Source organism: Dermacentor variabilis, chromosome 11, assembly GCF_050947875.1.
Source record: "Dermacentor variabilis isolate Ectoservices chromosome 11, ASM5094787v1, whole genome shotgun sequence".
Classification (NCBI taxonomy): domain Eukaryota; kingdom Metazoa; phylum Arthropoda; class Arachnida; order Ixodida; family Ixodidae; genus Dermacentor; species Dermacentor variabilis.
Window position 1 is genome coordinate 49186970 of NC_134578.1, and position 23834 is coordinate 49210803.

Genomic DNA, 23834 nt, shown 5'->3' on the forward strand with positions numbered 1-23834 from the left:
AATTTTTGTTTCATTTGTACTCGACGAGTTATGGTGCTAAAAATGTATGTATGTGTGAATTTTACATAGTTATTTCGAATGGGAGGTCTATCTTTGTTTAGGTCATTTGGTTTTAGTTTTAAGCAAGTTATTTTTGCTGTTTTTCTGAAAACATTTGCCAAAATGACTAAGTTTTTGCTAAAGAGCTTATCAACATCTTCAGCATGGTTCAGGAAATTTAAGAGGACCAACCTGATTGCTCTGTGTAACCTAGCAAGGTGGACCTGAAGCTAGATGGAGTAACAAGGTTGGCTTTCTCATGAAGAACCTGTGATACCATGTTTAGCGAAATCTGAGGAGCTGATATTTTGCAATCTTCCAGGAGGATTAAAATAAATGAAATTTGTATAAAATAAAGATAATATCATAAAATAAAACTTCACCTCGTTATATGGGAAGAAGCATATAATACATATATCTACGCGTTTTCATCACAAAGTCTTGAAAGTTAAAGACTAAAAATTTTTGGTCCTGGACCTAGGAGACATCAAACAATGGACTTTTCTAGAACCGACGTTTCGGCTAAGCTCGACGTTTCAAAGCGAAGACAAGTCCGTTTGTCGAAACTTTGTCTCCAGAGACGTACCTTACGCGAGCCATTGTTGGTCGTTCAAATGTTCATCCTCCTGTGAAGCTGTCTTTTATGTTAACCCATTAACGCACTATGTACACAGTTGTGCATATTCTGAGTTTCCTCATTTTTACACAGATCAGAAGCATATCTTCCTAAAGGTGGTGGTGTTTGGCTTACTTCTGAGTATTTTGGATACAACCTGTATGACATAGTGCGTCATATCCTGAAGCATTTTAAGCCAAATATCTCATTTACTAACACATGGTGGCTGCCGGTACTGCCAGACGAGCGAGTGGTTTATGCATTTGTTATTGCTCCTGCTCATTTTCATTATTTATAATGAACATATGTTCTCTCATCTCTAACAAAAGAAATAAGTCAAAGCAAGACGACTCAAACTCAACCTTCTCACATCACACGTAACCTGGCAGGTGCTGAAGCGCTACGCACAGAATCGCGTGCATATATTGTAGAGTTAAAGATGTTGTGTTAACCTTCCGCTATTCGCATTTCAGGCATACGCGTCAGGGTAGCCTAACAAAACGCACGACTTTTGCATAAAATAACAAGTGGTGCCTAGAAGGGTTAAGTTAGTTTTCTTTCTTAAGTATTGCAAACATTGATTTGTATCCATGTTTAAGTGAAGCAAGTTAGGAGCGGAGAAAAAAAAAACGCAAACAGAGTGACATACACGACTAGCGTGATGCCGCTTTGGTTGGAGATCAAGCTGCGCTTGTTTGGAGGCACCTCGGCGTCGTGTACCCAGGCGCCCACGATAAAGCTGAACGCCACCACCATTTGCAGCACGAACGCCGCGATGCACGCATTGCTCCCGTAGCCCAAGCTGCACAAGAAGAAGTGCGCCACACATATACTTCAGGGAGTTTTAGAAACAAGGTACACGCAAGAAGCTTATAGCATACGCAAATATCGCTCCGGGGGTTTCTGCACAAGTGACGAACACAGGCTTCGCTTGGGTGATTTTGTAGATTTTTTTTTTCGCAGGAGAAGCGGGTTTTTTTTCCCGAGGTCTCCCGCGGATTCCCGTTCTACGGAAACTGCGTCATGGCTTAACATATGGCGGCACGCGACCTGCCTGCGTTAGGCCTGACGGGTAGCCGTGGCTAACCCGTTTGTCCCCCTTTCACGGGCAGTGAACGGTTTTTGTAGACTTTCTCTGTAGCGAAGCCCTGGCGTTATATCGACGGTTTTCTTGAGATTGCTTCTCGATGTCGTGGGAACAAGGCCTATCCGCTTAGCCTTTCTATCACACAGGCGGCTTCGCCATTGTCACTGTCTTGGATTGGCGTGACTTCAGGCAGCGCGCGTTCTCCGTTCGCGCCGCTCGCCCCCTCAAAACAACTGAAACATACATGGACGTACACAAACGCACGACACCTCAAAATGCCAAATTTTAATAGACGCAATGGTGCAAAATAAATGACCCCGCAGACACGTATCACTCGTGCTACGCGCAATAGATATCTATACTATATCAGCCGAAGCTTCAGCGCTATTGTGAAGTGCTTGAAGGCGCAGACGGAACGCATAAAACTACTCCGACTCTTTCGGATTTCGTTAGCTTGTGGAAACGTCCAAGAATGCACGAATACCGGTTGGACGCTTCCACACATCTTTCTCGACTCCCAAGCGTATCCCTCGGCGATCGGCCCTGATCACGTGGGAGCTAGAGAAACCTTGCAGTTGTAGTTCCGTGTTCAGATTTATAAGCCGCCGACCGGCACACCTAGCTCAGCGACGCTTCTCCACAACACGCCATGGACCCGTCCCGAGGAAGCACCGCAGCAACGGCAAATAGTCCATTGGATCGAGTATAGGTAGCACCTTCAGGGGAAGTGCAGACTGAGGCCCGTGGGAACCAGCGAGAAGCGCTGTGAGCACAGTAGTCGTGCACTGGGACTAAAAGCCAACCTCGGTGCTATACTTACAGACATCTTAGCTATTATTCCCGTGGTTCCTGCAGCGCTCACTGGCCTCGGCTTCTGCGGGCACATAACCTTGTTCAGAAATCAAATGGCCCCGTATATATCCTTGCCATTCCTTTTAATCGCCGTCTCAGTCACGGCATACAAATTTCTCTTGGCGGCTCGCTTTTGACAGTCATGTCCAGCGGTGGGAATGTGTAGATTGTGCAGAAACCATCGATGACGATTGCAAATGTAAGCGAATAGCCGCAAGCTTCTAGAAAGCTACTCGCTTTATTAAAGAACGACGCGCTCGAAGGCGCACGTAATTCTTGCATTGAGAACATCTAGGTGCCGTTTTACGTTTCCGTGCGTGACTCGGTAAAGAACAGAGCCGCTTACCACCACGTTTTGTAGCGGTAGTGCAGGTGGCCGTACATGTAAAGCTGAGTCGTCACGTGTGCATATTGCCCCGAGTGGCGCGAACACCTATGCGGAAGGCGACTGCCACCCTCCTATCACGCCGCCGGAGCCCTTTCTCGCAGCCGCCGAGTGGGCAGAGGGCTGTCCTCCGCGAGGCCTCCACCGCAGAATCTAAAACCTTCAGACTGCCAATGCTCTCGCGTGCGATCACGTGCCACAACGAACGTGCCCTTGCAATTCGGTTGTGCGAGATCACGTGCCTTGGAGGCGTTGAGTCGGCGGTGAAGGGCCGTACACCGACTGCCGCGAAAACGGGCGAAAGAGCCAAGAAAAGCTATTCATCGCTTTGAATAATCGTCGCAGTGCGCTGCACGCAGACTGAGCCCCCCTGCAAAACTCACGCGGCTCGATTTCAGTTCGCGCCCAGCATTGCCTTACACGACCACCTTGGTGAAGGCACCGTTATGTCTGACAGGTTGGAGGACGTTATGCGTTACGTTAGCGGTTATGCGTTCCGTCAGCGCTTAGTTGCAAAATTTTAATTACGGGATTAACATCCCCCACCCCCTCCTTAAATCTGCACGACGGGCTACGTGGGACGCCGTAGTTTATGGCTCTCAGTTAGCTTTGGACCACCTGCTGTTTTTGAACATGCGCGTGAAACGCGGTTCACGAGCGTTTTTACATTGCGGAACCAGGCATCGAACGCGCTACCTCCTGATCAGCGGAGCAACGTCACAGCCACATGAGCCACCATGGTCGGTGTAAGTACACCGCAAGCCGATTTACACCTTCAAGGGCCCGTAAGGGTGCAAGTCGGTGCATAGCTCATACCCTTGCACCCGTGTGAGTCATAAAGAGAAAACACCCTTAAGGGTTAAATCTTACAGTGTAGATAAATAAAGGTATGTGCACGGCACAGATGAAGTAGTAACGACAGGGACATCTTTCTTCAAGAATGATTGCGATGGCATCGAAGAGGGGATTGATGAAAACTTATTTTGTTGTGATAGAGATTATACGGTCACTCCAGGCGAAATTTCGCTGTCGATGTCGGCGTTAGCGTGTAGATCCGCATGTATTTAAATATATGTACGCCATATACCATGCCATGCTTTATGCCATGCTGTATATGCGGGTTATAGTGCTACAATATTCTATCCATAAGGTTGCTCATACCAGGCCTCAACATTTTTGACTAAATTATTCTTGAGAATTTTGAAAATGGCAGCCCACAAGCCAATGTCACGAAATAACACCCACATCGCGTGCCTTTTGTCTTGCAGTTGTCTCAGAATATTTAATTATTAAAATTGCGAAAAAATATCAGAGCTCAAGCCTAATAAAAAGTCATAATAAAATAAAGTCAATAACTTTCTGCCGCGGCTCTTTACGAGCGGCGTGGTGGAGCCTGTGCGATATCATTACAGGCCCTACACATCGTGGTAAAGCTTTTAAGGGCGCCAGAAATTTTGGCGCACCCACGTAGCCACGTTAATCGGACCCGCGTATAGTTCGAACGTCCGAGAAGTTCAGGTTCAACGCTAAACCTTGTTATCGCAATCAGTGCTTCGCCCTTTGAGCGAAACTGCAAATTTTAGGTCTAATTTCGTCCCCAGCATGACGGGCGATATAGGGAAGACCTCTCTTATGCTAAACACAAATTCGCTACTGCAGACTACAAACCACAATGCGCGGTCTAATCGCCAGACAATCTTTTTAACTCGGGTGCTCTGCAACTCACCCCCTCTCGAAGATGTCACCGTAGGGATTGAGGAGCGCCAGTATGCCAAAATCAGACATTGTGGGGAAATCCTTGGCTTTGACCTGGGGGAAAAATTATCGCAGAATTCACATTTGCTGACAATGAGAATGCGATAGCGTTTCAGGGTACGAGTACACTGACTACCGACGAGAATGCGAGAGCATGTGAGCGTTACAGTACACTGACTATCGGTGAGAGTGCGATAGCATTTAAGCGTTACAGTGCGCTGACTATCTACGAGAACATGAGAATGCAATAGCATTTGGGCAATACAGTACACAGTGACCAGTTATGGGAATGCGATAGCATTTGAGCGTTGAAGTGCATTGTGACACAATTCGTAAATTTTTGTTTTTGTACTGTGGTTAGGGATAACACTGAGCTCAACCAAGAAAATAAGTCAATTCCCAGATTCATCTCGCTCATTCGGTTGTCTCAACTTTGGCAGCCCCGATGTCATGAGGCAGCATATGAAGGCTTATAGTGGCCAGTTGCCTGCTCCTAAGCTCACGCACTACGTGACCGCACGCGTAGGGCGGAACATGCAGGTGCAACTTTCATCTACAAATCGTTTTACAGCGAAACTGTTAGTGCGACTGGAAGCTCTAGAAAGCGTTACATAACGGTACATCCGTGTTTTCAGTGTGTTTTGGAAGAACCAGATGATTCGCGCAGTTTTTAAGCGGAGGTAATGTGTGGAAGGTTAAGGACGATGTGCAGGAACATGTCGAGTCTAAGTTTACTGGAAGCTATGTGAAAACTGCTAAACCCTAATCTCTCTAGCTGTTACAGGAATTATATAAAACGCTTACAACATTTATCCTCTGTCCTGAAGAAGCTAAACGCGGTAACAATTATGTATTTGCTGATAATTGGGGTGACGTTACGGGTGACGCGTTCAGAACGCTTGAAATGTGTAGGTTAGTTATGATCTGTGTAAAAGAGTACTTATAATGGCGTTTTAGAAGTTTTGAAGCATATATTAGAGGCCACGCAGTAAGTTTACCGGATGTCCTGAAAAACCACAACGTGCCAGGAAGCTCGCATTATGAGAGCAGGGGGCATTTTATGCGTGACATGTGGCTTAACTTTCAAGAGCGTCAGTTTACTACAGGCTTTGTAAAAAAATCCTTAAGCGAGTGCGCGAAAGCGTCATACGGCGGTTATGAGCTGTTTTGAAGTGTCCCGAGAGAACTCTACGCCAGGCAGAGTATATTGTGCAAAAAAAAGAAAAGAAAAAAGGGGAACATGATAAGTGAAAATTGTTGTGAAAATTCAACGCTGCTGCTTTAATTATCAGCTTCTCAAATATTTAGTGAACACGATCGCTGTTTCTCCATTTTCATAAGTTATAGTACGAGAATTGTAGTTGGTTATTCCGGATTAAACTTCTTTAAACTTTGAGGAAAAAAAGGGGAAAGCTCTGGTTATTTAATGTAACGAAATGAGCTTGGCCCTAAAGTGTATATTAAAACATTACATAATTAATCTTGGTTAATTAACCAATTAGGCGGAATATAAAGAAAGTACTCTAAGGTGTGCCACATGATGGCAAACCATGTGTCGTTGGTTTCATTCAGCAGTGGTTAACCACATTTAAAAAAAGATCCTGGCGCCTAGTTACTAATTTCAAGCGCTCAGGAGCGTTATAATTGTATTTCACAAGCAGTGTGGCGTTTATCCCGCTATCCTAATACAACTGCAGCTATCATCAATATCAGATTTGCTGAAAATAGGAAGGACATTATGATAAATGAGCGCGCAACGTTAAATATGTGTGGATGAATTACAGCATTTGAAAAGAAAGATATATCCTGCAACAAGTGCTTGAAAGCATGAGTCAGCCGTTATGCGCTGTGTTTTCCAGGGCCGTAACATAATCGCACATCATACCTAGTTCACAAATGGCTTCGTTGCTCGAAGATTAGTTTAATTTGCAGAATTACTTGTCTAACTGGTGTATCGAGTTATATTCAAACGCAATGACTCTATGGTAAAAGCAAAATCAGTTATTTGCTCTTTCTTATGTTTGGGGAATTTCGGACAAGTTTTGGGAAACACTTAGTTTTTAATCATGCTAAGATGCAAGAAATGTGAGAAAGCTAAGGTTGAAGACTGGGTGTGTTGGGACAGCATATTAGAGGTTCGATTACGCAACATTTTGACCACGAAAACGGAAGAGAAACATACACTACAGAGCGCCACACAATACAGAGCGCCTCTGTAAGTGTGTGTTTCTCTTCTGTGTGTGCCGTCATAATGTTGCGCAGTCGAACCTCTAATACGATAAAGCTAATTTGAGCGAACGCAATGCGTTGGTGCCTGCAAAGGTTGAAGCAGCTTGCATGCGATCGCTGTAGTGAGATTTTTTTGTCTGTTCTTTTTCGGTAAAACTTAAAGAAATAGAAAAAGAAGATAGAACATTTCACGTTTGATGCGCCCGATTGTGCATCGTGTGCCAGGTATGGTTAATTAAATCCCACACTAATGAGTCGCTACGGTTACCTCTGAGTACAGTGTGGCCAGCTTCTGTTTGTTGGAGTTCCAGGAGGTGCCTGGCTGGAGCTCCCGGAAGGCCGTCGTCCCGGCTGAGCCAGGTTGCCGGGAAGAACAGGATTACGATTCACGTGCGATCTCACGCTATCCTCCCCACCATCTCAACATAGTAAGTTAGCCCCGTAGAATTGTACAGCGGATATCTTTCTTTGGCTCTTTCGGCCGTCATCGTGGTTGGTGGTCGGGCCCGGCAAGACGGAACTTGTTGTTCGTTGTTCGCTCGTTTGTTTTCTCTCTCTCTCTCCACTTCTTGTTAACCTTCACGCTCACTCGCTTGTTCGTTTGTTCGCTCGCTCGTTCGACCGTTCGCTCGTTCGTTTGTTCGGTCTATTCATCTGCAGTGACAATGACTATCCTATAGTCGATGGTTCCTGCACAATTTTAATGCAATCTGCATTCTTGGGGAACTTCAAGCACCTTTAGCAGACTTCCTGCCTATCTTGCTGGGTTTCTAATCATTTTCCCGCCAGCTTGGAAACCTGGGCAGTCTATCGTTAAGTAGGTACTCCGTTGGGCTGCTTTGCTAAAGGAATCATAACAGCTTTCTGTCGTTATATGCCGAAGGAATATGATTCGAAGAGAACCTTCGGACCAATCTCGGTCTTTCTTTGCCGACTAGCAATGAACAGAATAATTACCGAACAGACGCTGTTGAAATTTGCGCCTTCAGAGAGAGAGAGAGAGAGAGCTGGCGCGGGAATTTCGTGATGGCATCCCCACCCTTCTTTCATTTTTTTTGCCTCTGTTTCTGGCTTAAACAAATTTTTTCTTCCAATGGTAAGAGTGACCCTCTTGCTAATACATAAGAAGCGTGATTTACGAACAAACATTCAGTGTTTTTCAAAGCATTCTAGGATGTCAGAATTATGCTAGCGAGCGTTATCGAAATATTGCGAGTAAAACGTGTCATTTCTCCGCTCACCTCTGTTGTATTCCTCCACCGTCGTGCGAAGCTCTGACATGACCGCGTTCGATGCATCTTGCACAGCCTGCGACGTCGGAAGTTGCGCGGTTTTGCACCGACCCCACGCTGTGCATACAACGCGGTGCAAAGCGGACTGCACCTAATTATCACTCGGATAACAGAGGCGATCAACGTTTTCCGGAACTCTCCCTACGATAAGGAGGGATCAATCCCAATTCTACCTAAGCGTCAATAATCGATGCGCCTTCTTTTAAATATGTAACTTTAATTGGCTCAAGCACGTACCACCTTGGTACGTGATCGATGGATCAGGTTTAACGTCTGAATCCAATGCAGGAATGTGACAGGCGCCGCCGTACATGACTGCAGACTGCTTACGACCAGACCATCGGGCCTTCTCTGCCGTGAAATCAAAGTATGTGGCATCACGTGTGCATTAGGGCAGGATGTGTATGCTGTTCAAGGCATGGTCCTCACGACCCCTAATAAAGGCAAGAAGAAAATACGCAGAGTACCTGCATAAGATCGGCGCATGCCGTGGCACAGGTGTCGAACTTTGTGCGTGCATCCTGAGGCACGTTGTCGTCCTGCAAGATAGATAGATAGATAGATAGATAGATAGATAGATAGATAGATAGATAGATAGATAGATAGATAGATAGATAGATAGATAGATAGATAGAAAACAAACGTAATATAATCAATCACCTGTCAGACCCCTAGTACTTCCGAAGAACGTGAGAAGTCGTTCACAGAGCTTCGCTGTGTGACCTTTCACTTGCTCAGGCTGCATACATCTCAAAAATATTTTTTTTACATCCAAAGACCGCGGTGGGGGGTTTTACACGAGGGGATCGTTGCCACGTTGTAGTGTTCTTCGATAAGGATAAACATTATGGGGCTTTTTCTAGCAGCGTAAACGGTGATGAGAAGAAAGATGCGCGCTGCTTACGATAGTTAATACTTACTTTAGCCACGTCCTTGCAGACTGTGAAAGATAATTTACAATTGTTTGTGCCACATGGTGGGACGCTGTTCATTCTATGTATGCCACGTAGCATTCTTTCGTCCCGTGCTGTTCGTTGCGAAATCCTTAGTCTCCGTGTAAGTTTGCTTACCTTACACATCAATAAAAGCAGAAATGCTTGGACTATTTATACGGTCTACAAAATGATTGTACTGTGTAAAGCTTGTACACTGGTTTCGTATACACTCACACAAAAATTTTTCGTTGTTACGCACCAAAGTTGGAAGCCAAGATGCAGGCAGCAAGGCAGTAATTTGGGCTAGTGGGTGTATCAAAGTTGCAACTAAGATTTTTTGTTCCATCGCTCGTTGTTCGTTCCTTAATTTCTTTTCAATCTTCTTTGTTAACCCCAAAACTTCTGTGACAAACACTGGTACCTGTAGAATGTAATGACTGTAAACTTTTCTTTTCAAGGATAGCGGCAGGACTGCAGGTAATGATAGGTTTAACTGGCTACAACCATCGAGTCTGCGTTAGCAAGGCCAGCTCAGTGAACGCCCCCCTAATGAACAAAAACAACATTTCTGCTGCTGCGTCAAACACACAACGCGCTATCTTGTGTTACGTACAGTTACTGATATCAGTGACTTGTTCTTCCGACGGAAGACCAGACTTCTCTAGGATCAGGCCGACGTGCTTCTGCAGTTGGTTTAAGTATTCTGAAGAAAAAAAAAGACAGCAAATGAAACAGCAACAAACAAGGACAAATAAATGTCTCCTCATAGGGGAAGCGGCTAGAAAGTTTTGCGCGTACATTTCCTATGCGCTTATCACGAGTGGAATTATACACTCGAACTACGATATAACGAAGTAGCACTTTCAGCAGAAAATTTCGTTAATGCGCGAATTTCGTAAAGTCGAGGCATCTGTGTTTTAGCGGTACGAAAAAAAATGACTTCATGGCATTTTAAACACTTTTTCAAGCTGAAGCACTGTTACAGGAAGAAATTATGAACGATGCTAGAAACCTAGGAATTAGGTAACTTCGTGGTGTCTCGGTATGTAGACAACGTCTGCTGGGGACTTTTTAATGATAACTCAATATTACACTGTACCATAGAGAAACTGAGAGTCATTAGATATATTGATTCCTGAGGAATTCTTCGAACAAAGATTCGCATTGAAGCAGGAGAAGACGTCTTGAAATCGGTGACGTCCTACTGTAAGGTGGTTATGGCATAAATTTAAGAAGGGACACTTCGTCCATCATCTTAAATGCAAACACGATCTTAAAGACACACCTGGGAGACTAGAATGTGTCGCGTTGAAAAGTCATGCAGATTGTACTACGATATAGACCTTGCTCATAATATATATATATATATATATATATACTTTGCTCATGTCCTGGAATTTTAGACATTGCACCTGCGGCGATCTGTGAAACTACCGCATTGCACCAGCGCAACCAAATATGCAGCATGATGTTTGTTGTAAAGGCCGCTCGAATTTCATGGACTCTTACTTAGCAACGGGGAGTGGGTATGCACTTCTAGTAACATGCGCATTTACGATCAGGTGTCGTAAATTCGTACGTAATTGTAAGGAAGTATACTCGCTCGACGTTGCTGAGTGAGAGTTGTTGATATTCGGCTTATTTTTGGAAATATCACGCTTTCTTTTATTGCAGCTCATTGATTCACGCTGCTGTATTGCGATGTAGTTCGATAGGTGACCGAAGAAGAGGGGGAGGGGGGCAATCTTCCAAATTCCGGGTTATCGACGAGGCTGGAGCCCGCGTAAAGCTGAGATACATATTGATGCGTTGGGTTCGAATCAACTTCTATCAGTCTCACCGCCAGCTGGCCCCAATATTGTTGACAATGAACAACACAGTGATATCACACAACTTTTCAGTAAACGTCATTATGAGCGAGAACAGGTGTGTTCCATGATCTGGATGCAGCTTAAAGAGACCCGGGCGTGAATAAATTTTTAATGAACTGACGGATTATTTTCGCTAACAGCGCATATCATACACCGTGTGTTGCTTCGAGGAAGGCTTGACGTTCAGCTAGTTGGTAAAGCCCCATAATGAACCCTAGTGTTACCGGTTTGTACTGCAAAGTTATACGTTGTCTTTGCGCACACCGTATATCCCTTCTACAATACAGACCAAGCCACTCTTACGACGAGAATAGGCTTAGTCAGAAAAGGCGGGAGAACTAAAGAACGGTGGCGACGGCACCTTGATGCTTTCGCTCCGCCCCGCAGTGACGTCACAGATTTTGACGATGCATGCTCGGGGCTTAGCAGACTAATTGTTTACAGGTAACGAAAAACTAGCACAACAATTACGAATCTCATCACTGACCAAGAAACGACGAAATTGACGTTTCGATGCCCGAATGGTAATCTTGTTCCCCGAAAACTCAAAAGAAGTGGCCGTCGCTGAGACAACAGTTGTTTCGGCGATGGAAACGTCTTCAGCGATGGCCCCATTTCGGTCTCCGCTCCCAAAATCCCGCGAAGACGAGGTTACACCATGACACCACGCATTTCTACTGCAACTCGCGGACGTTGGAACATTTCGTGGAGAAATACTCCACAGGCATTGACCGGGAGAAGCGTTACCTGCTTGAGATTTGCTGACGAGGTCGGCGATTTTCTTCCTGGAGGATCGAGCAGTTTCCACGGAGGTCTTCAACTCCTAATAGTGAAAATAACGGTAATACTACTGCTACTACTACTACTAATAAAAGAACCAAGTAGCGAAACGCTGTGAATATGAACATTAGACACTTTTATTCTAGCTTTCGGAGCTGCCGCATGTGCGACACGCAAGGACGCTGCTTATACATGCAAGTTATTCGCCAGACCAATTTAAGAACGCCTTCATATGCGTCTCAGTGCGGGCAACTTAAAAAAAGAAATCAACTTGCGTTTATTAAGCGGGTTCCTCTGGGATCCTGTCGTGCTCACGTGACTATGACATTGCGCTGCCGAGCACCAGGTTGCGGGTTCGATCCCGATCGTTGGTGGTCGCATTTCGGTGTGGGCTGAAGGCAAAAAGACCCCTATGTTGTGCAATGAACTCTGCAACTGGTCGAAATTATGCTGGGGTCTTCCGCCACGACGTCCGCCATAACAACTTTGCAGTTTTGGCACCTGAAGTCCGAAAGTTAAATTTTTTTTTTTGCTAAAACGCCATGCAGCAAACAACCCAACGACTAACTCTTTTACAGTGCGTTCTACTGTAGCAGAAAACAGGCTGAACATTGGGTGACAACAAAGAAAAAAAAGTTCTCGGGTTTTACAAACTAACACAACGATCTGACTAAAATATACGCCGTAGTGTGGGATTGCGGATTGATTCTGACAACCTTCAATTCTTTATTGTGGCACCTAAATCTGCATGCACGAGTGCCTCTAAGGCGAATATTTTTATTTGCCAATGTTTTGTCAGTTTTTTGGAGGCTAGTAGGTGTTCAGTAGGGGACATCGGCATGGAAAACATTCATTCGTTCGTTCTTTCGTACTATTCGCTTGCATTGACAATCCCAGTGGATGATTTCTGCAAATATTTTTTTTTTTTGCAATTTGCCCCCATCGAAACGCGGCCATCGCGCCCGGAATCGTACCCACAACGTTGAGCTCGGCGGCAGGAAGCCACAATCACTATAGGCTATCACGGCGGGTGAGGATCACGATGAAAGCCGACAAGAAAACACAAGGATCGCGCAATGAGCGGCATGGAGCGGAGAACAACGTCTCCGGTTCATAAAAATAAGGTTTAGGACGCGTATACAAGGGCCGTGCGCACTATACAAATGAACTGAATTAGGATTCTTGATTCGGGCGAGCATGTCGAAATTCGTGGCACGATCACAGCGCAAAGCCACCACTGTGCGGAAAGAAGGGGGGTGTGTGTGTGTGTGATTAGTGGGCAGGGGTTCGAGCACGAGCGTTGTCACAAACTTGGGAAAACGAAACAATGGATAAGGTGACAACAAAACAGAACAACACGTCTTATATTTCTTTTTTTTTTCGTCAGTTGCTGAGCGGGCCTTAGGTTCTTGTGAAGTTTCCTTACGAGTACAGAATGATGGGCGCGCTAGTCTCCCGTATTTACGAAGTACAGCGCGAGAAACAAAGGACGAGAAACAAGTACGACACGAGCGCCGACTAGAGTCCCTCGTCGGAAACACGAATGTATATTGCACAGCACAAGCACACGTTAAATGAAAAAAGGACAAAAATGACAACAAAAAAATCACGACTTAGAGAGATGTCATCAGTCTCTAACTTATGCAGTATCAGAGACGGCCTCGGAACGCACACGTAACCGGAACCTCGCTAATAAAGAGAAGCTTCAGTGATCTCCCGCGCGGTTCTATCTATGTGCCTCGATAACACATTCGTTATATACCGCAAAGGCTTGAATTTGAGCTTGCATTTGCAGTATCTTTTTCGTTGCGCTTCGCTTTTGGAATACCGTCTATCGGTAACTGTGGGCTGCACACACTTACGTTCAAGCCGTCTAAGATTCTGCTCTTGATGAAATTGTGACCTTCGTGCATCACTTTGACGCTGTTCTCGTGCGCCGTTACCAGCCGAGTCGAGCTGCCGTAGAGCCAGGCCAGGGACACGCTGCGTGAAAGAATTAATGAACAACAACAACAACAACAACAACAACAACAACAACAACAACAACAACAACAACAACAACAACAACAACAACAACAACAACAACAACAACAACAACAACAACAACAACAACAACAACAACAACAACAACAACAACAACAACAACAACAACAACAACAACAACAGCAACAACAACAATAATAATAGCTTTGATTGCGATTTATTATGTACATGCATTTCTTGCCCGGTCTGCCGAAGTGTTTCGAGGGCTTGCATGGCAGAGACCTTACAGTCGCGGTAAAATCATTCACAGGTTCTCGAGCATAGCTAATGATTCCAAAATATAAATGAAACCTCTTCGTTTTCAAGAGCACATGCAAAGAAAATTACCAAGAAACGCAAAATATAGAGCGACAAAGGAGCTACCTTTCGTCGTCAAACAAGACGGGTCACACTGTTACATGAATACGCACTAAATTGGCGAATGTACTGTAGAAAACCGGGAATTTGATACAGGTACGATGTTCGAACCATTACACACAAATAAAAGGTAGCTTCATACGAGGAACATTACCTTTATATCCCTTCTTTTAAGGCGTTGTTTAAGTCGGATAAACTTCCTTGCTCCAGTACTAAGGTGGGGAGTTCATCAAATAAATTAGGAATATAGTATTGTCTTTGCCCTTTGCCATAATTAGTTACTGTTTGAGGAACAACATATGTGGAGGGATCGCGTAGATTCAGGTGCTTTAGAGTGCGTATGCAAATTTTTTGTTCTATGAATATCGCGGCACAACAGACAGAACAACTGAATCAAAGTTTGGCATATTCAGAGGCCTGAATGGATTATGCATATCAGAATCTGTGTTGTAGGCTACACTTTTTTACAATATTCTGCAATAGACTGTCTACTTTGGATTTCCGTGACGTGCTCCAATTAAAGAAACAGCAGGTACCATATCTTATATGCTAATAAGCTAACGCGTACACGATCATGTTCTTTATTTTAATAGGAGCGTAACTCCGAACGTGGTAAAGTAAGCGCGCAGCTCGGTGAAGTTTAGAACAAATGGAAGCCATGTCAGCGTTCCGTGATAGGTCGTTGTCAAAGTGAACTCCTGGATATTTAACGCGGTCTACATATTCGGTCGGTGTACAGTCACAATCCAAACAGTCGGAGCCATGCAAATGGACAGGAAGCGTGTCATCAAAAACTTTTAAGGGATTTCTCAAATGGACTGATTGCGCTTCTTGCGCATTAACTTTTATTTCCTTACTTTTACACCGGTCTACGACGTTTACTGCATAAATATGAAGCAGAGTAACAACCCTATCATATTCAACATGTCTTGAAACAAAACGTAATGCTTGCGACAGCACGTTGCTAGTGAGCAAGAGAAGGACCTTGCCGAAGAACTTGCTGCTCAGGAAAGGGATGAGAAGTGAGAGGCTAGAAGAGACGGCATCAGTTATATTCGAGAAAAATGGAATGAGTGTCAGGATTTCTTTGGACAACACAGCACGTATAATAACTGCAACGCACGCAGCGTTGAACCTCATGAAAGACAACTTTCGTCTTGAATTTTTGTAGGGTTGTGGAGCGCAGGAAAATAAAATCACATTGCACAGATATCTTGCTAGCACTGAGGCTGCAGCAAAGAGAGAAAAAAAGAGAGGACGAAAGACCTTCGGGATGGTTAAAAAATGTCGCTAATCAACGCTGTGATGTTGGTTGGACAGCGAAGCTGTAAACGACAACTAGAACGACATACTTTGAAATTATTCGCGTGGCGACATGCACGTGTAATTTACCTAATTATAAGCCTAAGATGTTTCGACGGCCTGCGACTTGGCTCGCGCCGCTACTTCGTTCACCTACAAAAAGTGGACCAGGGCAGAAGAGAAATTCGTCGGACCTCGTAAGCGCGCTGCTCTTCAGGAGTCCTCACTATACGGGGCCTTCCCATAGCACGGTCACCGTAGAAACCAATTGCTAGGTGGGTTATTCTTTTACGTACATAAGTGTAGCTACGTCACGCACTGCTTCGCATGCTGCAGTCAAGCTGCCGTCGCCGCGGCAGCTTGCGCAACAGTAATCTTTACTGGAAAACGTATGCGGGCAGTGCCACGTGCATTGCATTGCGTGAGGACGCAGGAGCGCCTTGTCATCAGTTATGTGGTTCGGATGCTTGTTTTGAGCTTGTCATTTATTGAATGCTGTTCTGTATGTTGCATGAGTGTTTCCTAAGATTGTATGCGCTTTTCGCTTTACTTTGCTGAGTACTTGTGGCCTTTGCTTTACGGAGTTGTGAGCCATTGCATTTGGGAGTACGAGCCATAGATGGCTGTAGTTTTCTGTCGACGTACGTTAGGCCACGAAGAAATTCCGGCATCCTAGCCGTAGACAGCTTTGGTGTCAAAATATTATTGAGAGTGATTATGACTTCAACCAATAGCCATCCGTCATTCACCCGTGTGCGTGTACCTTCGAGCGACTGTTTATTTTCTTCATACGATCACTTTCCTGCACTACGCTGTACCAAACATTGAATTTAATTATTGATAGGCAGTTCATGAGTAATTATGATTAATAATGGAATTAATTTTTTGAATTTGCAGTTAAGATTAACAGTACAACATACTTGTCAATATAGCCCCAGGACAAGCAAACCAATTCTTAACTACGCGTCGGCACACTCAAAACTAGTGAAAAAAGGAATTGGTATGACGTGTTTAGGTTCCGCATTTACAAAGTCATTCCACCACCTCGCCAATCTGATCTTTTCGCAACAACACAATCGTCTAGAGAAGGCCGGTTTTGCAAAATCTATTATCATGTCAATATGTTAAAGGCTAGTGAAGAAAATAAAAAAAGGAGAATCACCCCAAACACAGATCGAAAAAGTAAAAAAGTATGCAGTCATCCCTTATGTACATCAGATGGGGCATGGGTTAAAAAAGACAGCCATGAAATATGGTGTTCCAGTCGTCTTTTTAGCAAAGAACTCGTTAAACGAGATTTGCAATCTTGTCAATAGATCTAAACAGGCGTCCAAGGCTATGTGCCGCGTGAAACACTCGGGGCAGCTTGTGGCATGCTCTGTGGGAGTGATCTGCGTCATTCAACTTTCGTGCGGCAAATAGTACTTTGGGCAGGGGGGACGCTGCCTTAACATCCGCCTTAGAGAGCACCAAGGTGAGATCAGGAATGAAACATGTTCTAATCTGGCCGCGCATTGTAGGGATTGCTTATGCAAACCTATGTTTGAACAGACGGAAATATTATATAAATATATGAATCAAATCAACCGCGAGATTGTGGAAGCCTACTTCATGCATGTAAACTCAGGTGCGTGCGTCAGCGAGACTCCTATCACTCTGCAGGATAAAGAAACTTAGTTTTCGAACGGCAAGATAGGCTAACACCCTTTCACCCTTGTAAGCGTCACTTTACACATGTTTACATAATCTGTGTATTTTAGTACTTTGTTTGGAAAAATAAACCAGTTGTTAGTACGCGCTCGTATCGTATACTTCCTCTTGTCTTTCGTCCGGCTTGCGCTGCCCTCCCATAGGAACATGTTCAGTCACCAACTCGCCCAGCTTGCCGTGTGAACACATTTCTGTGCAGACATGGTCAAAATGGGCACGTATAATGCGCGCCCATTGGCTGCATACGTTACTGCATGCTCCCCCGACCGCAGATCATACTGCATCATCGTCACGGTTTTGCAGTCTTCCGATGTTCTCGCTAGTGTACAAGCGTAGCAAGCGTAGGTACGCATACACACTCACATGTTGAGGCCCGCGAGCAGCGTCATGGTGACGGTGTGCAGGCGTAGCGCGAGCATGTAGTAGCCGGTGATGTTCTGCACCTTGCGGCCGCCGAAGGCTCCCACCATTCGCATGAGCACGAAGAACAGGCCGCAGAACACCGAGGCCAGGAAGAGCGCCAGGGCCAGCACCACGACCACGCCCAGCAAGGGCTCGTGGGAGAACAGCTGCGCGCGGCCGTTTGAGATATTAGCTCCTAAGCGCTTACGCAACAGCAATAACTGTCGTAGGATTTCGCGCAGGCACAGTAAAGACAACATTGTTTCAGAACGTACCCGTTAATTTTTTCTTGATTTCGCCGTGAGAGGATGATTATTAGGCCTAACTTCCATTTTTTTTCTTCAGAATTTCGAGCCGGAACCTCAGGGTTGGCGCGCTACTTTGACGTCATCGATTTGGAAACATTTTATCGTTATTTGGGCTCTTGTCGGGTGCCTGTAATACTATACAGAATCTGCTAAATTAAGGCCTTGGCTCCTCGAAAATGCAATTTGGTTCACCTTTAGCGGTAGCAGTATTAACCAGGCCCGAGCGGACGTCAAAGTAGGTGACGTCACGATGAGCTGGTTCGGGAACTTCAAGGTGGCGTCGCCACTGGTATCCCTTGTCTCTTTCCCGGCCCTATCACACCTCCTCTCAAGGTAACAGCGGCTCGTAGAACATCGTAGAATTCACAATATTGTAGAAGCACAATTTACTTGTGCAGCTCATTTCGCATTCCTCTTTACCGTCCATTTAACCCGTGTTCGTTATTCAAGCGACGAGTGCACATTCTAAAGAACTATGGAGTAAAATAGCAAACTGGAACTCGATGCTATGACGATGTCGCTCTTGGCAGCGAAGTAATGATTTGTCGAAAGACAAAGGACGGCCACCAAAAAGCCATTAATATGGGGGTTAATCTATAACAGGCTAAATGCGTTTCAAATTATTCATTAAAGTGGTGTGGATAATAGCTTAAAGACATTTCATCTTTCATTCAGAAACCTTAGAAGTGCAGTTCATATGTTCCAAACGACCAAGCTTCTACACACACCCCAAACATCTTAATGCTATTAAGCACACCTTTTCGGAGTGGTAGCCCATGTGTCTAGAACCGGTTAACCACACGATTAGAAATCGGGAACGTGCTCCTTTCAACCACGTTAACCGCGCTACGTTTTTGAAACCGTCCACCTTACTACTCAATCAACTATAAAATTTTAACAGTTCTAGGACAACTTCCTTGAAGTCCCTCGACGTTAGCGCACGTGACGTTCCACTATACGTTGTTCAAGGTTAAGCTATGTACTTGAATATTCAATTTTCTTTTCTGTTTTGAGCATTTCCACGAAGTGTTTTTTTTTGTTCGTTGGACGTTGTTTACTTACAGCCACCATGTAGTCTAAGTAATCCGTTTCCAGACCATCCTCTCCCTTGATCTCGACAATCCTCCTGATGAAACCTGTTGGTGTGACAAGAAAAGAAAAAAAATGTCATGAGCCATTCCACTCTGTGAAGGTGGTTGACCAGCTAAGCTGGTTAGCACATGACCAGAGATTACACATAATTTTGAACAATGGTACGAACTCATCTACTGTCTTGAGATGGGTGGTCATCGTGAAGAAAGGTACGCCCACTCAGTTATTGTCGTGATCGGTGGTCATTATTTCACTCGCAACGACAATCACATTGTTTGATAATGTCAAATCGATGCACGTACGCTGCTGGGTGGTTGGTGGCATCGCAAGGGATATGTCTGCAACACGGAACGCGTAAACCACTCCCTTTTCGGTACCGACACATCCACATTGAAATCACCAACAACAACAGGGTTAGCGACATCGCAGCTAATTCCTGCAAAGTGAGTAGCCATGAACCTTACGGGACTATGAGTCATTGCATCTTCTGCCTGCTTACGGGGGTATGAGCCATTGCTCACGGGGGTTTGAGCCGTTGGTGATGACAGTTTTCGACATGCTGTTCTGTATGTTGTATGCATGATCAGAAAGAGTTGAAGCACTGTTCGCTTCACTTCGCTGAGTGCCTGCAGTCTGCCTTACGGGGGCTATGAGCAATCGCATATTTTGCTTGCTTACGGGGGCATAAACCATTGATGATGATAGTTTTTGTTCACGGAGAACAGAAATGCAAGGAACCCTAGCCACATACAGCTTCGCTGTAGAAACGCGATTGTTAGCATTGCTCGTGCGATAGGAGACTGACATTAGCCAAGGCGTGCCGACGATGTGACAGCGTTTGAGGTGCTTCAAGGCAATTGGATTGGTTTCTGACAATAACTGCGTAGCCGATAGGTACAAATGAACAAGGACGCTGCAAAACTAAGGCGATATAAAAAAGGCTAAAAACTGTTGTATTTATCCATAGTCTATCCCCGCTCTACCAAAACATGTTATAACAAACAAATCAATATAACGAAGTAATCGTAAGTCCCCCTTGAAATTAGTACAGAAACCCAGCCGCTTAAAATCTTGTTTTAACGAAGTAAACGCGTTCACCAAATGGATAGAGTGAACCTTTGCTTAGTTCAGTAGTAGTTTTACTCAATATTTTAGTGGAGCCGGTGCTTACATACGCACTTCACTGCCGCGTCACACATCACTGTGCCAACGGCGCCGGTTACCGACCCCTGTTATTTGTTTCGAAGTTTAATATTACACAGTTCAGAAGAATACGGCTGGTGCAACATTTGCTTGGGCAATCTCAGTGGAAAAGTTCAACTATGCTGATTCAGATTACCTCTTTCCGGCTACACTCTTCGCGGAAGCCATTTCATAGGACTATCTGCGCGACCGAGAGGCGGCGTGTCGAAACCATTTCCTTTTTTTCGTATCAGCTTTATAAAGACACGCTACCGGACAACGGCTCCTCTTCGAGGTATCTGAATTTGCCTTTCGTGTGTGTCAACCGCAATATTGCCACACCAACCATTGCTCAATCGCGCTATAGGTTACTCTGAAAAGCTCGTTCTCGGTAAATGTAGGCGCGACATTGTCCGCTAAAATCGGCTTACTTCCGATAATCTAAACTAGAATACCATACCCGTGCGTTCGATTCATGGGGCCGTATAATTAAAGCTATTGCGTTCCGATTTTATTCCAATTTCCTGACGTCAGATTTACGTAACCATTAACGCATGAATCGGGCCGTGACCTGCAGAGTTGTTTGAACGGTCCAGATAAATGATCGCCATCTTTATAGGAGGTCACTTGTTTCCTTTGGAAGCAAATAATATCGACTACCTGCGCAGGTTTTCTTTATCTAATAAGCTGACAAGATGCGTCGAGCGCGTAAAAGTGGAGAGGGTTTCCGTGGGTCCGAGCTGGCGCAGTGAAATTATACAAAGGAATGAGGAGGTTGGATGAGGATGCTGGCGTGTGCAATTGGTCCGCTTCCCCTTGCTTCCTTGCGGCAGCTAGTCGAAAATCGCGGTGGTGCAACTGAAGCCTAAGCAGACCTAGCTCTAAAACATATGCTCAGCCGAGAACAGTTGGCAGAGCGATGTCATATATACGTGCCGAAAGGGCGTGACAACGCTATATTGTAACGCAAAAAAAAATTTAGTATGCGGAGAGAAATCCATTCTTCCAGCAGCTTCGAGTAACCAGCTCGGGAGCGATCCTCATGTTGCCATCTTCTATTCCTTCCGGAACGGGGCAATTAATGCATCTTTAGTGCGTACACGTCATTCGGACGTGGTGAGTTCTCGCGATTTTGTGACATCGTGGGACGGGCAGAACAAGTGGGCGCAGTCCGAGAAAAGTTTGACTAATAGCGTAGTGCTAGTGGTGAAAAAGGCGTACAATTGAAAACATTTTGTTTGTTTATTCGGCGTAATCATGGATAATCAGGATGTGCATGTCATATCACATGAGTTTTCGTGGTTTTCGGGACGTCGCGTGGCACACAGGCCATGTGGGTCAGGTTGGCCTGAAAAATTTTTTGACCATTCGTGGAGGGCTAGTGGAAAAAAACGGAATAGAAATAAATGGCTGCATTTTACGCCGAACGTTTCCATTTTCAACGCTCAATGTGACTTACGCAGCAGCGCTTCATCTTTCTTTGTTACAGCCCCTAGCTTTAGCAATAAAAATTAATTCTGGCAGAATGTACAGTAATTCAATACTTTCCGAGTTGCCGTTTGTCTCTTCGGAGTGCCTGCCAAATACGCTCAAACACATTCTGTATCAGTCTCGGGCATATCGCACACAATGCGCGTTGATTGGCTAAGCCTGTGAAAGGGGGTGTGACGAAAGGGAAGCACAGCCAGCGCTATTTAGCTGAGCAAACCGCCACAAGATATCGCTGTCAGCGCTGTCGATGAGACCACATCTCCGTTGTTCTGGTTTTTCGTCAGCTGTCAAATATATTGCTAGCCACATAATTCAGGAACGCCTCGTCGCGTTTTCTTTTCAGTCACTACGATTTCATGGCGTTTTCATGTTGCACAACTGTCATTGTTTAAAGAAAACGGCTACTGCACATTAGTAATTATTTTTGCCACCGACGTCCCTACGCCAGCTTCAGAGTACCGCAATGACAACCACTGCAACAATAATTCTGTGCACTCTGGTGGACTTTGCACCTCACTAAGGCGCAACAAGAATCACTGCTCATCTCTCATTCTCTTCTCTGGTGCACCCTAAATTGCAATTGAGGTAAACGTGAATGTAAAGATATCCGCGAGACCCGAGCATCATGTTTTTGAATCGAGAGCTCCGTAAAATTGAAAATTTTGTGAACTCAGGTTTCGCTACTTCGAGGTCGGACTGTACACACTTGCATAGGCTTAAGCTCCATTATAACGTCACTGACGTAACTCACGCCCGTGTAGATATCGGGCGTAAACGCGTGCCTCAATCGAGTGATCAAATTTGCGTATAGACCCTGTTCGGCGCGGCAGCGATCGGCAATGCGTGATGACGGGTCGCAACAAAAGCGGCGGGCCTTGCATCTTACGCTCGTCCTTGGCGCAGCAGGAGATGAAGCCTATGGTCAGATGTACCATGTCCAGGAAGGCCTGCAGGTAGAGCGGCGGCTTCCGGGCCTCCTCGGCCAGCTGCCGGTTGGCCTCGAGGATGGCCCACTCCACGGGGTGCAGACTGCCATCGTACTGACGGCCCATGAGGACTTTCCCAGGCGTACGGCTCAGGGGAGGTTCGCCTGACGTGCAGGAAGGGACGACCGGACGACCGCAGCAGGGCACGCAAGTCTTCTTCTGCTTCTTCTTTCGCGCGCGCTCGCGTTGCCTGCGAGTGTAATGATGGTGACGGGCTCAGGAACTGTGGTGCATACCTGGTCCTGAATCGACCACGCTTTGCTCGCCTAGTTCTTAAACCGTACTCGTACCTCATTTTGGTACGTTCTTCGTATCCATCGTCTGTGTGCCTCGGCGATGATGAGGCAAGTTACGGGGCTCATACTTAGTTTAGGCGGGCAGCATTTGACTTCCCCATGATAAAGCAGGGGAGACTGGATTCGGAAGCGTTCCTGGGAGCTCGGGGGATGGAATAATCATTGCACTTATAACTGGACGCTTCGCGGAAAATGATACGATTTGTAAATTCTCGAAGTAGTTTGCAGCTAGAGGATGCATCTTTAGCCCAACCTACTTACTGTACTCATCAGTGCAATGCTGTTTATACTTGGGGTTCCGGTAGACACTAGAGTCGTGAGTTCGCTCCAGCGGTTTGTTTCTGTAGGACACTGGGGCTGTGCACCAGGCGAACCACTGCCTCGCAGGTGCATGTCTCGCATGTGTCGTCGTTCTTGGAATAATCCTCTGGCGACCGCGTGGAAGACGAGAGGTTCGCCACCCTTGCCTCCACTACGCGCGCAATCGGCTGTTGTACGCAGGTACGAGGGTGGCCAGGAATTTTATGGATACTCGTTGAGAGCAAGCTCAAGCTCAGGGGCTCCTACGTAAATTCATGGGAACGAAGGAATCGGTTTTCCCAGCAACCACTGCACCGCATTTGGTGAGGTTTGTCTCGTTTAAAAGATACATTTCGAATTTGGTGACTGTAGGAAGCGTACTTTTTATTTGAGCCGTTCATGTTTTACGAAAATTGCCGCAAGCTGCATAATTTTAGAAAAGGAGACTTTAACCTTTTAGAACGCTGTAACTCAGCAGTTAAGAACGGTATACACCCCTCTGAAACATACCACTAATTTGTGAG

The 23834-nt window shown here is 45.4% G+C and overlaps 2 protein-coding genes across 2 annotated transcripts in view; both read right to left on the reverse strand.

Moving 5' to 3' along the window:
- The window catches only part of LOC142563250 (uncharacterized), a 28885-nt gene extending 20622 nt beyond the window's left edge, over nucleotides 1–8263 (reverse strand). Inside the window, exons 1-3 of the mRNA XM_075673802.1 lie at nucleotides 8205–8263; nucleotides 7232–7314; nucleotides 4706–4788 (exon numbers count right to left, since the gene is read on the reverse strand). Of these exons, the coding sequence (XP_075529917.1) occupies nucleotides 4706–4788; nucleotides 7232–7314; nucleotides 8205–8244 (206 nt within the window). The 5' untranslated portion in view covers nucleotides 8245–8263. The remainder of the gene's footprint in view (nucleotides 1–4705; nucleotides 4789–7231; nucleotides 7315–8204) is intronic.
- A 3889-nt stretch (nucleotides 8264–12152) lies between these two features.
- On the reverse strand, nucleotides 12153–22844 carry LOC142563251 (uncharacterized). Its single transcript, XM_075673803.1, has 5 exons — nucleotides 22615–22844; nucleotides 19026–19099; nucleotides 17617–17822; nucleotides 13704–13824; nucleotides 12153–12233 (listed from the first exon to the last, which is right to left on the reverse strand). The coding sequence occupies exons 1-5, from the start codon at nucleotides 22778–22780 to the stop codon at nucleotides 12153–12155; spliced, it is 648 nt and encodes a 215-aa protein (XP_075529918.1). The 5' UTR covers nucleotides 22781–22844.
- Between the last annotated feature and the right edge of the window lie 990 nt (nucleotides 22845–23834).

What these genes read in the sequence shown, in the direction of transcription:
- LOC142563251 (XM_075673803.1), bottom strand. Translation starts at nt 22,780, where the DNA reads ATGGGCCGTCAGTACGATGGCAGTCTGCACCCCGTGGAGTGGGCCATC. An exon ending in CTGCTGCGCCAAGGACGAGC is followed by an intron (nt 19,100 to 22,614) that starts GTAAGATGCAAG and finishes TCACACCAACAG; the next exon opens with GTTTCATCAGGAGGATTGTC. An exon ending in GAATCTTAGACGGCTTGAAC is followed by an intron (nt 12,234 to 13,703) that starts GTAAGTGTGTGC and finishes TTTTGCCTTCAG; the next exon opens with CCCACACCGAAATGCGACCA.